At 45.0% G+C, this 14,589-nt stretch overlaps 1 protein-coding gene across 1 annotated transcript; it reads left to right on the forward strand.

Annotated features, from left to right (window-relative positions):
* The first annotated feature begins 224 nt into the window (after positions 1 to 224).
* Positions 225 to 13,820, forward strand: hnrnpr (heterogeneous nuclear ribonucleoprotein R). Its single transcript, XM_052533546.1, has 11 exons — positions 225 to 374; positions 6,447 to 6,604; positions 6,799 to 6,917; positions 9,398 to 9,505; positions 10,014 to 10,127; positions 10,211 to 10,387; positions 11,117 to 11,252; positions 11,336 to 11,541; positions 11,616 to 11,765; positions 12,118 to 12,239; positions 12,507 to 13,820. Exons 2-11 carry the CDS (start codon positions 6,451 to 6,453, stop codon positions 13,105 to 13,107), a joined length of 1,887 nt encoding a protein of 628 aa, XP_052389506.1. The 5' UTR covers positions 225 to 374; positions 6,447 to 6,450; the 3' UTR covers positions 13,108 to 13,820.
* The last annotated feature ends 769 nt before the right edge of the window (positions 13,821 to 14,589 follow it).

The raw sequence follows: 14,589 nt of genomic DNA on the forward strand, positions 1-14,589 counted from the left end.
GTTTTTAAACTGGGGGGGGGGGGGTCACAAAACCATGAAGACAATGGAACCAAATTTAAATCATCCTTTAAAACATGATATCTTCTAAAAGTAATCAGTGAATATGACTGATTTTCATCATCCTCTCAATAAGAGCGCACGTGCACGCGGAGTCCCCGCCCCGCACGTACGCGCTCCCGCGCAGCGTACGTCGTGACGCAGCCGGTCCGCCGCGCGAGGAAGTGGCGCTGTTGTTTGAGCGACGGGACCGTCTCGCTCTGTCTCGTGGGTTCGTCTGAAGAGGTTTTACCGTGTTTTGTTGAGTTCCGCAGTTCATGTTCCAGGACTGAGCGCGCTCCACAGCTCTCTCGTGCCGTCCGCTCAACATAATCGCGGTGAGTGCGCGCCGCTGCTGCGCTTTTGGCGGGTTTGTCTGGTTTGAATTGTGTCTGTCTGCTGTAGGCCGCGCATGGCGCGGGAACCTCTGTCTGCCCGGTTTGGCGCTCTAACGGATTTGTTCCGTGAGCGGCAGGGGGTGTGACTGGTAACGGAAGTCCCATGTGAGCTAGAGATCACCTACGGTCCGTTTCGAGCGCTAATGCACTCACATACAGGCGCGTTAGCATCGCTTGCTGCTAACCTCATGCGCGAGGGGGGCGGATCATCCACACGAGTGTGTGTGTGTGTGTGTGTGTGTGAGAGAGAGAGAGAGAGTGTGTGTGTGAGAGAGACAATTAGTTTGTGTGTGTGTGTGTGTGTGTGTGTGTGTGTGTGTGAAAGAGAGAGTGAGTGTGTGTGTGTGTGTGAGTGAAAGAGAGAGTGAGTGTGTGTGTGTGTGTGTGTGTGTGTGTGTGAGAGAGAGCAAGCGAGAGAGAGAGTGTGTGCATGTCTCTGTGTGTGTTTGTGTGTGTGTGAGAAGAGAGTTTGCTTTCGATCAGTATATAGATTTTATACATGTTGCATTTATACACTCGATTATAGATGCGCGTATATGTGTATAGATAGATGTGTGTGTATATATATATTAAAGTGTATATGGGTAGCTGTTCATATTAATATTTGTTTTTATATATATATATATATATATATATATATATATATATATATATATATATATATAATTGGTGTCTGTAATGTTTATAAAATTATAATTATACATTACAAAAATTAAAGTGTTAAAGTATGTATTTGTATAAAATGTGATTTATTTATAATGTGAACATACACTTTATATAGAACATTGTTTATAATTATTTATGAATTATTAAAATGTCTTAATATTAAAGTGTTTATGTATCTTTATTAGTTTGTTTTATCTGTATATAGAATCTGAATTACTATTAAAAATACCAATGAACACTCCAATGTGTGTTAGAGTAATATATATATATATATATATATATATATATATATATTATATATCATTATATTTAAGTGTCTATTTATATAATCATATGTAGTGAGCAGCACATTCCAGGGCCATGTTTATAGCGGGCCCCTGTCTGACCACTATAGTGTACTGAGCTCATAGACGGCTCCTAAGGGTCAGAAGAAGACCTCTGGGGCCCAGGACAGGACTTCTGATTGGTCCATCTCACTCTTTCTTCAGAGATGTGTGTGTTCTCAGACTCTCTCACACATCTCACTCTTCTTCAGAGATGTGTGTGTTCTCAGACTCTCTCACACATCTCACTCTTCTTCAGAGATGTGTGTGTTCTCAGACTCTCTCACACACATCTCACTCTTCTTCAGAGATGTGTGTGTTCTCAGACTCACACACACACATCTCACTTCTTCAGAGATGTGTGTGTTCTCAGACTCTCTCATACACATCTCACTCTTCTTCAGAGATGTGTGTGTTCTCAGACTCTCTCACACACATCTCACTCTGCTTCAGAGATGTGTGTGTTCTCAGACTCACACACACACATCTCACTCTTCTTCAGAGATGTGTATGTTCTCAGACTCACACACACACATCTCACTCTTCTTCAGAGATGTGTGTGTTCTCAGACTCTCTCACACATCTCACTCTTCTTCAGAGATGTGTGTGTTCTCAGACTCACACACACACATCTCACTCTTCTTCAGAGATGTGTGTGTTCTCAGACTCCCACACATCTCACTCTTCTTCAGAGATGTGTGTGTTCTCAGACTCTCTCCCACACATCTCACTTTGCTTCAGAGATGTGTGTGTTCTCAGACTCACACACACACATCTCACTCTTCTTCAGAGATGTGTGTGTTCTCAGACTCACACACACACATCTCACTCTTCTTCAGAGATGTGTGTGTTCTCAGACTCTCACACATCTCACTCTTCTTCAGAGATGTGTGTGTTCTCAGACTCTCTCACACATCTCACTCTTCTTCAGAGATGTGTGTGTTCTCAGACTCACACACACACATCTCACTCTTCTTCAGAGATGTGTGTGTTCTCAGACTCCCACACATCTCACTCTTCTTCAGAGATGTGTGTGTTCTCAGACTCCCACACATCTCACTCTTCTTCAGAGATGTGTGTGTTCTCAGACTCACACACACACATCTCACTCTTCTTCAGAGATGTGTGTGTTCTCAGACTCACACACATCTCACTCTTCTTCAGAGATGTGTGTGTTCTCAGACTCTCTCACACATCTCACTCTTCTTCAGAGATGTGTGTGTTCTCACTCTCACACACACATCTCACTCTTCTTCAGAGATGTGTGTGTTCTCAGACTCCCACACATCTCACTCTTCTTCAGAGATGTGTGTGTTCTCAGACTCTCTCCCACACATCTCACTCTTCTTCAGAGATGTGTGTTCTCAGACTCTCTCACACACATCTCACTCTTCTTCAGAGATGTGTGTGTTCTCAGACTCAAACACACACATCTCACTCTTCAGAGATTTGTGTTCTCAGACACACACATCTCACTCTTCTTCAGAGATTTGTGTTCTCAGACTCGCACACACACATCTCACTCTTCTTCAGAGACCTGTGTTCTCAGACTCACACACACCTCAATCTTCTCCAGAGACCTGTGTGTTCTCAGACTCACACACACCTCACTCTTCTCCAGAGACCTGTGTTCTCAGACTCACACACACATCTCACTCTTCTTCAGAGACCTGTGTGTTCTCAGACTCACACACACATCTCACTCTTATTCAGAGATGTGTTCTCAGACTCTCACACACACACATCTCACTCTTCAGAGACGTGTGTTCTCAGACTCGCACATCTCACTCTTCAGAGATGTGTGTGTTCTCAGACACACACATCTCACTCTTCTTCAGAGATTTGTGTTCTCTGAACACACACATCTCACTCTTCTTCAGAGATTTGTGTTCTCAGACACACACATCTCACTCTTCTTCAGAGATTTGTGTTCTCAGACTCGCACACACACATCTCACTCTTCTTCAGAGACCTGTGTTCTCAGACTCACACACACCTCAATCTTCTCCAGAGACCTGTGTGTTCTCAGACTCACACACACCTCACTCTTCTCCAGAGACCTGTGTTCTCAGACTCACACACACATCTCACTCTTCTTCAGAGACCTGTGTGTTCTCAGACTCACACACACATCTCACTCTTATTCAGAGATGTGTTCTCAGACTCTCACACACACACATCTCACTCTTCAGAGACGTGTGTTCTCAGACTCGCACATCTCACTCTTCAGAGATGTGTGTGTTCTCAGACACACACATCTCACTCTTCTTCAGAGATTTGTGTTCTCAGACACACACATCTCACTCTTCTTCAGAGATTTGTGTTCTCAGACTCGCACACACACACATCTCACTCTTCTTCAGAGACCTGTGTTCTCAGACTCACACACACCTCAATCTTCTCCAGAGACCTGTGTGTTCTCAGACTCACACACACCTCACTCTTCTCCAGAGACCTGTGTGTTCTCAGACTCACACACATCTCACTCTTCTTCAGAGATGTGTGTGTTCTCAGACTCTCACACACACACACACACATCTCACTCTTCTTCAGAGACGTGTGTGTTCTCAGACTCACACACACCTCACTCTTCTTCAGAGACCTGTGTGTTCTCAGACTCACACACACCTCACTCTTCTTCAGAGACCTGTGTGTTCTCAGACTCACACACATCTCACTCTTCTTGAGAGACCTGTGTGTTCTCAGACTCACACATCTCACTCTTCAGAGACGTGTGTGTTCTCACTCACACACACATCTCACTCTTCTTCAGAGATGTGTGTGTTCTCAGACTCTCACACACACACACACACACATCTCACTCTTCTTCAGAGACGTGTGTTCTCAGACTCACACACACCTCACTCTTCTTCAGAGACCTGTGTGTTCTCAGACTCACACACACCTCACTCTTCTTCAGAGACCTGTGTTCTCAGACTCACACACACACATCTCACTGTTCTTGAGAGACCTGTGTGTTCTCAGACTCGCACATCTCACTCTTCAGAGATGTGTGTGTTCTCAGACTCACACACACATCTCACTCTTATTCAGAGATGTGTGTTCTCAGACTCTCACACACACACATCTCACTCTTCAGAGACGTGTGTTCTCAGACTCGCACATCTCACTCTTCAGAGACGTGTGTGTTCTCAGACTCACACACACATCTCACTCTTCAGAGACGTGTGTGTTCTCAGACTCTCACACACACACATCTCACTCTTCAGAGACGTGTGTTCTCAGACTCGCGCACACACACATCTCACTTTTCTTCAGAGATGTGTGTGTGTGTGTGTGTGTGTGTGTGTGTGTGTTCTCAGACTCTCACACACACACACCTCACTCTTCTTCAGTGAGTTCTCTGTGACAGCGGTGTGTCATGCAACGTCTTGCTCAGACTCGGCTGTAGTGCTGCAACAACGCGTCGACGTCATCGATTACGTCGACTACAAAAATGTCGACGTGCGTCAAATGCGTCGACACGTCACACTGTTTGTTTACATCTCGCGTAATGGCATACTGGGAATGGAGAAAGTTGCATTATAACACAAAAACAGAGACCATTGTTATCAAAAGTATGTGAATACTTTAAACAAAGGACAAATAAAATGGCCTTTTGTTCCCTTTGTAAAACCGATATGGTGAACCACGGCAGCACAACTGCGATGCGCAAGCACCTCAGAGGAAAACATCTTGGCGCTCTCCGGTGTTACGGTTTAACTGGTTACCGTGTGATCTGGTGACCAACTTCCTGGTTCAGGTCTGATATTCTTGCGCTTGCAGCATTCTGAAAAGTTGAGATGTTTTTAACTCGATGCGGTGCGGACGCGCCTGGAAAAACGACCGCGTCGCTTCCATTATGTGCGCGCTTAGGGCGCGCGCCTACATTGGAAATAACGAACTTGAGCGCGCAATAGACGTGATATGTTTACGGCCCCTTAAAAGACAGCGAACCGCGAGACAACAGTCACAAACCATCGAGCCACCCCGAATCAGCTCCAGATCTCTGGAAACCACGCTAAACCATAGCAGAACCCTGACTACATTTTATGGTTTGTGATGCTAAAGAACATTTCATGATTTCTCAGACAACGGTAAATGTATTGACTACTGTGGTTTAATTATAAATGCCATCATAAGCTCATATTTACCATAGTAAAATAATTTTCTTTTGCCTCTTATTTATTTTATACTGTAAAAACTTCAACCACATAAGTTGAAAATGAATAAAGGTTGAAATATTATATTAGAAGTTGTACTTATATTTGTTTTGGTAAAGTTATCTAAAGGATGCATTAGCTAATTAAAAAAAAGAACATTAGATAAATTATTTATTGTAATAAAAATAATTGTTAGATTAGTCGACTAATCGAAAAAATAATCGTTAAATTAGTCGACAGAAAAATAGTCGTTAGTTGCAGCTGTACTCGGCTGTGCTTGTGAACATGTTCTTCCCTCATGAGATGTCTATCTTTTGTTAATAAAATATATTTAAAGACGTGTGTGTTCCTTGTGTTGATGGTACAGTGAGAGGTTTCAAGGTTAGACTTTCTGATATTCTCATAACTGACCCCTGATCCAAAACACATAACACCATCGTGACTAGAGGACCCTTCACTGAACTTTCTGATTGAATTAAAATCACTCATTTTTAAAGTGAATAATTCTATTAAGTGAGCTGTACGACACATTTTGTATTGAAATTATATTAAAAAAAACTACATGTTAAGCTTTTAGAGAGATGATGGTTATGTTTCATTTTAATTGTAGTGTAAGTCATGTTTTTGGACATGAAGATGATTTAGTGATGTTAGTCAAGTATTAAATCACTTGTCAGGGGTTTACAGCTGTTCTGTGAAAACAGTGTTAAATGTAAAGAGTAGTACATTTAATATTCCAGTTCGGTTTAAAAGACTCGCATTTAACTTATTGTTTGATCAAACGTATTGTTTGTTGGTGATCTTCTAGAGAAGCGTCTGTGATCATGTGATTGACGCTCATGTCTCTGTCTGTGTCTCAGAGTAATGGCTGCTGAGGTCAATGGCAGCTCCGGTCCGGTCAAAGAAGAAGAGGAGCCCATGGATGTGACGGCCACACACTCAGAGAACTACCAGGCGCTGCTGGACGCTGGCCTGCCACAGAAGGTGGCCGAGAGCCTGGACAACATCTTCCAGACAGGTGAGACTGACCGACTGGACCACTGACAGCTTCCTTCTTGAAAATGATTACGTGCTCTCAGGAGCTGAAGGAGGCAGTATTTGTGAACTGGACAGTTTGGAGTGTCAGTAATCTAGACGTGATGGATGATGCATGGTTTGGGGTAGGTTCATAAGTGTGTGTGTGTGTGTGTGTTCGTGTGTGTGTGTGTTCAGGGCTGGTGGCGTACGTGGATCTGGACGAGCGGGCGCTGGACGCGCTGCGGGAGTTTAACGAGGAGGGAGCACTGTCAGTGCTGCAGCAGTTCAAGGAGTCTGACCTCTCACACGTGCAGGTGACACACTCACACTATACACACACACACACACAAACACCCTCAATCACTATACACTCACACGCACACACTCTCTCTCACTCTCAAGCTCACAATCACTCTCACACTCTAACGCACACACTCACGTTCTCACACACTCGCACGCGGGCTCGTTCTCACTCTCTCGCACACACACACACACACTCACTTACTCACTCTTGTGCACACTCTCGCGCACTCTCACACTCTAACTCAAACACTCACTCACACTCTCGTACATGCTCAACTCGCGCACACACTCATTCTCACTCTATCACACACTCACTCTCTCGCACACACACACTCACTCTCTCACACTAACTCACAAACTCTTGCACACGCTCAACTCGCACACACACTCATTCTCACTCTCTCACACACACTAACTCTCTCGCACACACTCACTCTAACTCACACACTCACTAACACTCTCGCACACTCACAACTCGCGCGCACACACACAGACTCATTCTCTCACACACACTCACTCTCTTACTCACTCTCTCGCGCACACTCACTCTCGCTCACACACTCTCGCACACACTCACATCTTGCACACACAGACTCATTCTCTCACTCACACACACTCACTCTTGCACACACATACAATCACTCTCTTACTCACTCTCGCGCACACACTCACTCTCGCTCACACTCTTGCACACACACACACACACATTCACTCTTACTCAATCTCTCGCGCTTACTCACACGCACACTTGCTCACTCTCACTCTCTCGTGCACACACTCACTCTTACTCTCTTGCGTGCACACTCAATCTCACACACTCACAATGTCACACACACTGATTCTCACTCTCTCGCGCACACTCACTCACTCTCTCACACTCTAACTCACACACTCACAACTCGCACACACAGACTCATTCTTTCACTCTCAGACACACTCACCATGGCACACAGACACTCACTCTCTTAATCACTCTCGCGCGCACACACTCACACTCGCACACTTGCTCACTCACTCTCACTCTCTCGCACACACTCACTCTTACTCTCTTGCGCGCACACTCACTTTCACACACTCACAATGTCACACACTGATTCTCACTCTCTCGCACACTCACTCACTCTCTCACACTCTAACTCACACACTCGCACACACTCACAACTCGCACACACAGACTCATTCTTTCACTCTCACACACACTCACCCTGGCACACAGACACTCACTCTCTTAATCACTCTCTCGCGCGCACACACACACTTGCTCACTCTTACTCTCTTGCGCGCACACTCACTCTCACACACTCACAATGTCACACACACTGATTCTCACTCTCTCGCACACTCACTCACTCTCTCACACTCTAACTCACACACTCACTCACACTCTCGCACACACTCACAACTTGCACACACAGACTCATTCTCTCACTCTCACACACACTCACTCTCGCACAGACACTCACTCTCTTAATCACTCTCTTGCACACACACTCACTCTTGCACACACTCACTCTCTTACTCAAGCTCTCGCGCGCACACTTGCTCATTCTCTCTCGCACACACTCACTCTCTTAATCACTCTCTCGCGCACACACTCGCACACTTGCTCACTCACTCTCACTCTCGCACACACTCACTCTTACTCTCTTGCGCGCACACTCACTCTCACACACTCACAATGTCACACACACTGATTCTCACTCTCTCGCACACTCACTCACTCTCTCACACTCTAACTCACACACTCACTCACACTCTCGCACACACTCACAACTTGCACACACAGACTCATTCTCTCACTCTCACACACACTCACTCTCGCACAGACACTCACTCTCTTAATCACTCTCTTGCACACACTCACTCTTGCACACACTCACTCTCTTACTCAAGCTCTCGCGCGCACACTTGCTCATTCTCACTCTCTCGCACACACTCACTCTTACACTCTTGCGCGCACACTCACTTTCACACACTCACAATGTCACACACACTGATTCTCACTCTCTCGCATACTCACTCACACTCTCACTCACACACTCTCTAACTCACACACTCACACTCTCGCACACACAGACTCATTCTCTCACTCTTACACACACACGGTCACTCTCTTAATCACTCTCTCTCGTGCACACACTCACTCTCGCACACACTCACTCTTACTCAAGCTCTCGCACACACACTCACACTCGCACACTTGCTCACTCACTCACTCTCTCGCACACACACACTCTTACTCTCTTGCACGCACACTCACTCTCACACACTCACAATGTCTCACACACTCAGTTTCTCACACACACACACACAGATCAAAAAGACTTTGATGATATTGTAATGGGTTTAGATCTGAAACCGTCTGATCAATAGGATAAACAATTAAGCATATAACTGCTTTTTTCTTGTTTTTTTTTTCTTATGTGTGTTCATGTTTATAAACCTCTTTTGAGCAGAATATTTACTAAATATTTCCTCTGATTGGTTCCAGAATAAGAGTGCCTTCCTGTGCGGCGTGATGAAGACATACAGACAGAGAGAAAAGCAGGGCAATAAAGTGCAGGAGTCTACAAAAGGCCCAGACGAGGTCAAGATAAAGGTACTGCATGTGTGTCATGACCTCGTATAGAGCCGTGAATATACCTCTGCTCCTCAGTCCACAGTGGTGTTTACAGCCTCTGATTAATAATGTGTTTTAATATATGGACACTTCTGTGACTTGAACATTACAGAAACGAAATAAGATCATATATATATATATATATATATATATATATATATATATATATATATATATATATATATATATATATATATATATATATATATATATATATATACTAATTCATAGAGCTTCTAAAAACTTTAGTTTGGTTTTGTGGTGAATCATTTTAAGTAGCGATGTGCCAATTTCGGCAGCCAAAGATTTTCAGCTGAAATAGCAGTTTTCTGTTTGTGATGAGTGATTGGTGTTTCTCTGATGGTGCTTTTTGACTTTTAGTGACCTGTAAGTGAATTCAGTAAATAACATCACATGCATCTCGAGAGAGACTCTCATTGTGCTGTTAGACTGATCTTCATGCTGTGATGCACTGATTGTGTCTCAGGCTCTGCTGGAGAGGACAGGATACACTCTAGACGTCACCACAGGACAGAGGAAGTACGGCGGCCCTCCTCCAGAGGAAGTGTTCACCGGCCCCCAGCCCGGCATCGGCACCGAGGTCAACTCTTGAGTCCTGCGGTTCTGTGAGCACCAGCGGTGAGCGACCGAGCTGACCTCACCTGTGTGTGTGTGTGTGTGCAGGTGTTCGTGGGGAAGATCCCGAGGGACCTGTACGAGGACGAGCTGGTTCCTCTGTTTGAGAAGGCCGGCTCTATCTGGGATCTGAGGCTGATGATGGATCCTCTGACCGGTCAGAACCGCGGCTACGCCTTCATCACCTTCTGCAGCAAAGACGCCGCGCAGGAAGCTGTTAAACTGGTGCGGGCCGTCCTCATGCTGCATTATATTTATATATTATTAATATCCTGTCATTTTGCTTGTATCTTGTTTATATATGTTTAGATGTGTTTCATCGAAAACAAGACTAAAATCACAAATTAAACCTAGATGGTAATATAGTAATAACAAAAACATTTATGAAATGTATCTAAAGCAATAAAATAAAATAATGCATAAAAACAAAAGTTAACTTTTTTGCTTAAAACAAGAAATAATATTTTCCAATATGCCAAAAATATTAAGAATAAACTGAATTCAGCAGGAAAACAAGATTATTTCTCTAACTCTGTTGTTAGATATTTTTTCTTGTATTAAACATAACTTTGCTTAAAAATCAGAAACCAAGGCTCATGATTGTGCTTCACTGTAAATGTATCTTGATCTACAGATGTTTCGATATTAAAACTGAAAACAAGAGAAAAATACTAACACAGAACTTTTAGAAGGAATTTTTGTAATTTAGTTTTAATCAAATTTTAGATTTCATTTTTATTTTAATAATTTAAATGACAACAAAAGAAGCTGAGAAATAATATTTATTTATTAAATTATTACATAGCAACTTATAGCTGACCAAAGATGAGGCTATAATTACGTGTTTAAAAAAACATATATATATATATACACACACACACACTTTAGTTTTGTAAAGTTTTGATTGTCAGTGGTTTTGTGTTCACGGTGTGTGTGTGTGTGTGTGTGTGTCAGTGTGATAACTACGAGATCCGGTCGGGCAAATATCTGGGCGTCTGCATCTCTGTGGCCAACAACCGTCTGTTCGTGGGGTCCATCCCGAAGAACAAGACCCGCGAGAGTATCCTGGAGGACTTCGGCAAAGTCACCGGTGAGGCGTCTGCAGCAGGTGTGTGTGAGGATGCTCCGGTGAGCGCCGCTGACGGTGTGTGTGTGTGTGTGTGTGTGTGGCAGAGGGCCTGCAGGAGGTCATCCTCTACACGCAGCCGGATGATAAGAGGAAGAACCGCGGCTTCTGTTTCCTGGAGTATGAGGATCATAAGTCGGCGGCTCAGGCGCGGCGCAGGCTCATGAGCGGGAAGGTGAAGGTTTGGGGGAACCCTGTGACCGTGGAGTGGGCCGACCCCGTGGCAGAGCCGGACCCAGAGGTCATGGCCAAGGTCAGTGTGTGTGTGTGTGTGTGTGTGTGTGAGCTGAACCTGGCGTGATCTGACGTGATGATGCCGTCCCGCAGGTGAAGGTGCTGTTTGTGCGTAAGCTGGCCGCTCCGGTCACAGAGGAGCTTCTGGAGAGCACTTTCTCTCAGTTCGGCAAACTGGAGCGCGTCAAGAAGCTGAAGGACTACGCCTTCGTTCACTTCGAGGAGCGAGACGCCGCAGTCAAGGTGAAGCGCCTGCACACTCACAAACCTCCATCAAATTAGGGAGAGAGTGTGCATTTTCACAAACTAAATACCAGAGGAGCCTTATTTTAACTGTGTGCATGCAACTCATATTTGTATCAAAAAAGTATTGTTCAGGATCGGATATCGAAGTGGAGGTAATTAGCTGAACGTGTGTGTGTGTGTGCGTGCTCCTGCTTCGTGTGTGTGTGTGTGCTCCTGCTTCATGTATGTGTGTGTGTGTGCTCCTGCTTCGTGTGTGTGTGTGTGTGTGCTCCTGCTTTGTGTGTGTGTGTGAGTGTGTGTGTGTGTGTGTTCCTGCTTCATGTGTGTGTGTGTGTGTGTGTGTGTGCAGGCGATGCAGGAGATGAACGGGAAGGAGCTGGGGGGCGAGGAGATCGAGATCGTGCTGGCCAAACCTCCAGATAAGAAGAGGAAAGAGCGACAAGCTGCGCGTCAGACCAGCAGAGGCCCCGGGTGAGAGGTTTAGAAACACTGTGACCCAGCCCTGACCCTAACTGACTAATATTCAAATAACGTCAGTATTTAAAATAAATAGTTTTTTTTTTTTTTTTTGCGTGGCTCATGCATACTTTGACATTTCAAGGAATTTCTCATTCTTTTGATATTCAAAACGTGTATATATATATATTTTTCTGCATTCATTGATGAAGTAGACGCTGACGGTGTGTGTGTGTGTGTGTGTGTGCGTGTGTGCGTGTGTGTGTGTGTTCACCTGTGCAGGTATGATGACTATTATTACTACCCTCCCCCCCGCATGCCTCCTCCGGGGCGTGGCCGAGGCCGTGGGGGGCGTGGCGGATACGCCTACCCTCCTGATTACTACGGTTACGAGGATTACTATGACGACTACTACGGTTACGATTACCATGACTACAGAGGCGGTTACGACGACCCCTACTACGCTTACGACGACGGCTACTCCATGAGGGGGCGGGGCAGTGGGAGGAGCCGTGGAGCTCTGCCTCCCCCCAGAGCCCGCTCGGCTCCGCCCACCCGCGGCAGAGGTGGGTATCCTCCGAGGGGCGGGGCTCCCATGGGTGGTGGGCGTGGCCGTGGCGGGGGGCGTGGCGGGCCCTTCCAGGCTCCCAGGGGCCGCGGCAGCAGAGGTGCGCGGGGGAACCGCGGTGGTAACGTGGGCGGGAAGAGGAAGGCGGATGTGTTCAACCAGCCAGACTCCAAACGCCGGCAGACCAACCAGCAGAACTGGGGCTCTCAGCCCATCGCCCAGCAGCCCCTGGGCTCCGACTACAGCTCCGGATACGGCTACAGCAACGACTCGCTCGAGTTCTCCCAGGACTCCTACGGCCAGCAGTGGAAGTAGACCAGACACGCCCCCTCCTCACAAACATGACCCTGATTGGCCAGCAGTGTTTGACTTTTCTATCCTCCAATAGCCCTGTAGATTCTGTCCGTGGCCCCGGAATGTGTCCGACGGGACGTTTGTCTTAAACACACCACTTTTATTCCTACATCCTCCTTGTTTTAAACTCCACCATGAGCATTTTAAAGAAGACACTGATTCTTCCGAGCACGCGTGTGCGTGACCTGAGGGACGCTCAATCATGAAATGGCCTTCCAGAAAGATGTGGTCCTCCGTTCTCATCGTCTCTCTCTTTCTCTCAGTGCTAGTGGCGTAGGGACTCGCTTGTACATAACGGCTGGCGACTAGAGCTTCCTTTCAGCTTTTTGTTTTATTATTGTGTTTTTTTGTTTTGTTTTTTTTTGGGGCGGGGGGGTTGTTTTTTGCAGAAGTGGAGAAAAGAATCCACGAGAAGGAAAAAAAAAGTTTTGTAGCAGGAATGCTGTCTAAGTGTCTGTTTAGCATTTCTAGAAGTAGTAGAATTGTGTTTTTTAATAACTGATATACTGATATTATAACTTCAGATGTTTTTTTTCCACTTGGGATTTGCTGGTGAGGGTTTGGTCTGGCTTACCTTAAGAGCTACGGCCCGCTGGTCTGATGTTTGTATTTATAACTTTTTTTTTTTTTGTTTGTTTGTGCAGTTTCAATAAAACTCAATCGAGCAAATTCCACTGGTTTCTGTGAACGTTTCGTTGTGTGTGTGTTTCACCTAGATATTGTCCTTACAGAATTTCACACATTAAGTTAAATTAATTTAATGCATTTAGCAGACGCTTTTATCCAAAGCGACTTGCAGTGCATCAGTTTCTATATATCGTGTTCACGGGGAATCGAACCCCAAGCCTTGCGCTTGACAGCACAGTGCTCTACCAGTTGAGCTACAGGAACACATTGTTTAAGAGGTGGTGGTGCAAGATCATGAAATAGTTTGTACATCAAACACACATCAGCAACTCATAAAAAATTATCAAACGTCAATAATTTATATATTGCATTGATGATAACTCATTGGCGTTTTAGCTAAGATCTTCACAGATTGTTTATTCTGTGAAGGATCATTGTGTGCATGAAGTGTTTAGCAGCGCTCACAGCTAACTGGTGCATAGTATTCCTGAAGATCGTCAAACTTGCTCTATTTTCTTAGAGACCTTTTTAAACTTGCTTGCTTAAACATGCTCAACAATATTTATTACCTCTCCTTCATCTAAAATATCTGGACAACACTCATCAACTTTCTTGATGTGTGCAGCAGTTTGATAGCAGCTTGTTCTTTTGTTTTAGTACAAGTATAAACAACTGTATCATCTGCATAAATCTGAACCTGGACCTCTGGAGGCAGATCATTAATATATGAGCGGAACAAGATTGGTCCAACAATCGAGCCCTGTGGGACTCCGGTGTTACCGTCAAGAAATAGTGGGCACGCATCATTAATTCGTG

The sequence above is a fragment of the Carassius gibelio genome, chromosome A19 (genome assembly GCF_023724105.1).
Source record: "Carassius gibelio isolate Cgi1373 ecotype wild population from Czech Republic chromosome A19, carGib1.2-hapl.c, whole genome shotgun sequence".
Lineage (NCBI taxonomy): Eukaryota > Metazoa > Chordata > Actinopteri > Cypriniformes > Cyprinidae > Carassius > Carassius gibelio.

Bases quoted from the DNA above. Each gene is read 5' to 3' on its own strand.
- hnrnpr (XM_052533546.1), top strand. From the start codon at position 6,451: ATGGCTGCTGAGGTCAATGGCAGCTCCGGTCCGGTCAAAGAAGAAGAG. The intron at 9,506-10,013 runs GTACTGCATGTG...ATTGTGTCTCAG, and splicing joins CAGACGAGGTCAAGATAAAG to GCTCTGCTGGAGAGGACAGG. The intron at 10,128-10,210 runs GTCAACTCTTGA...GTGTGTGTGCAG, and splicing joins AGCCCGGCATCGGCACCGAG to GTGTTCGTGGGGAAGATCCC.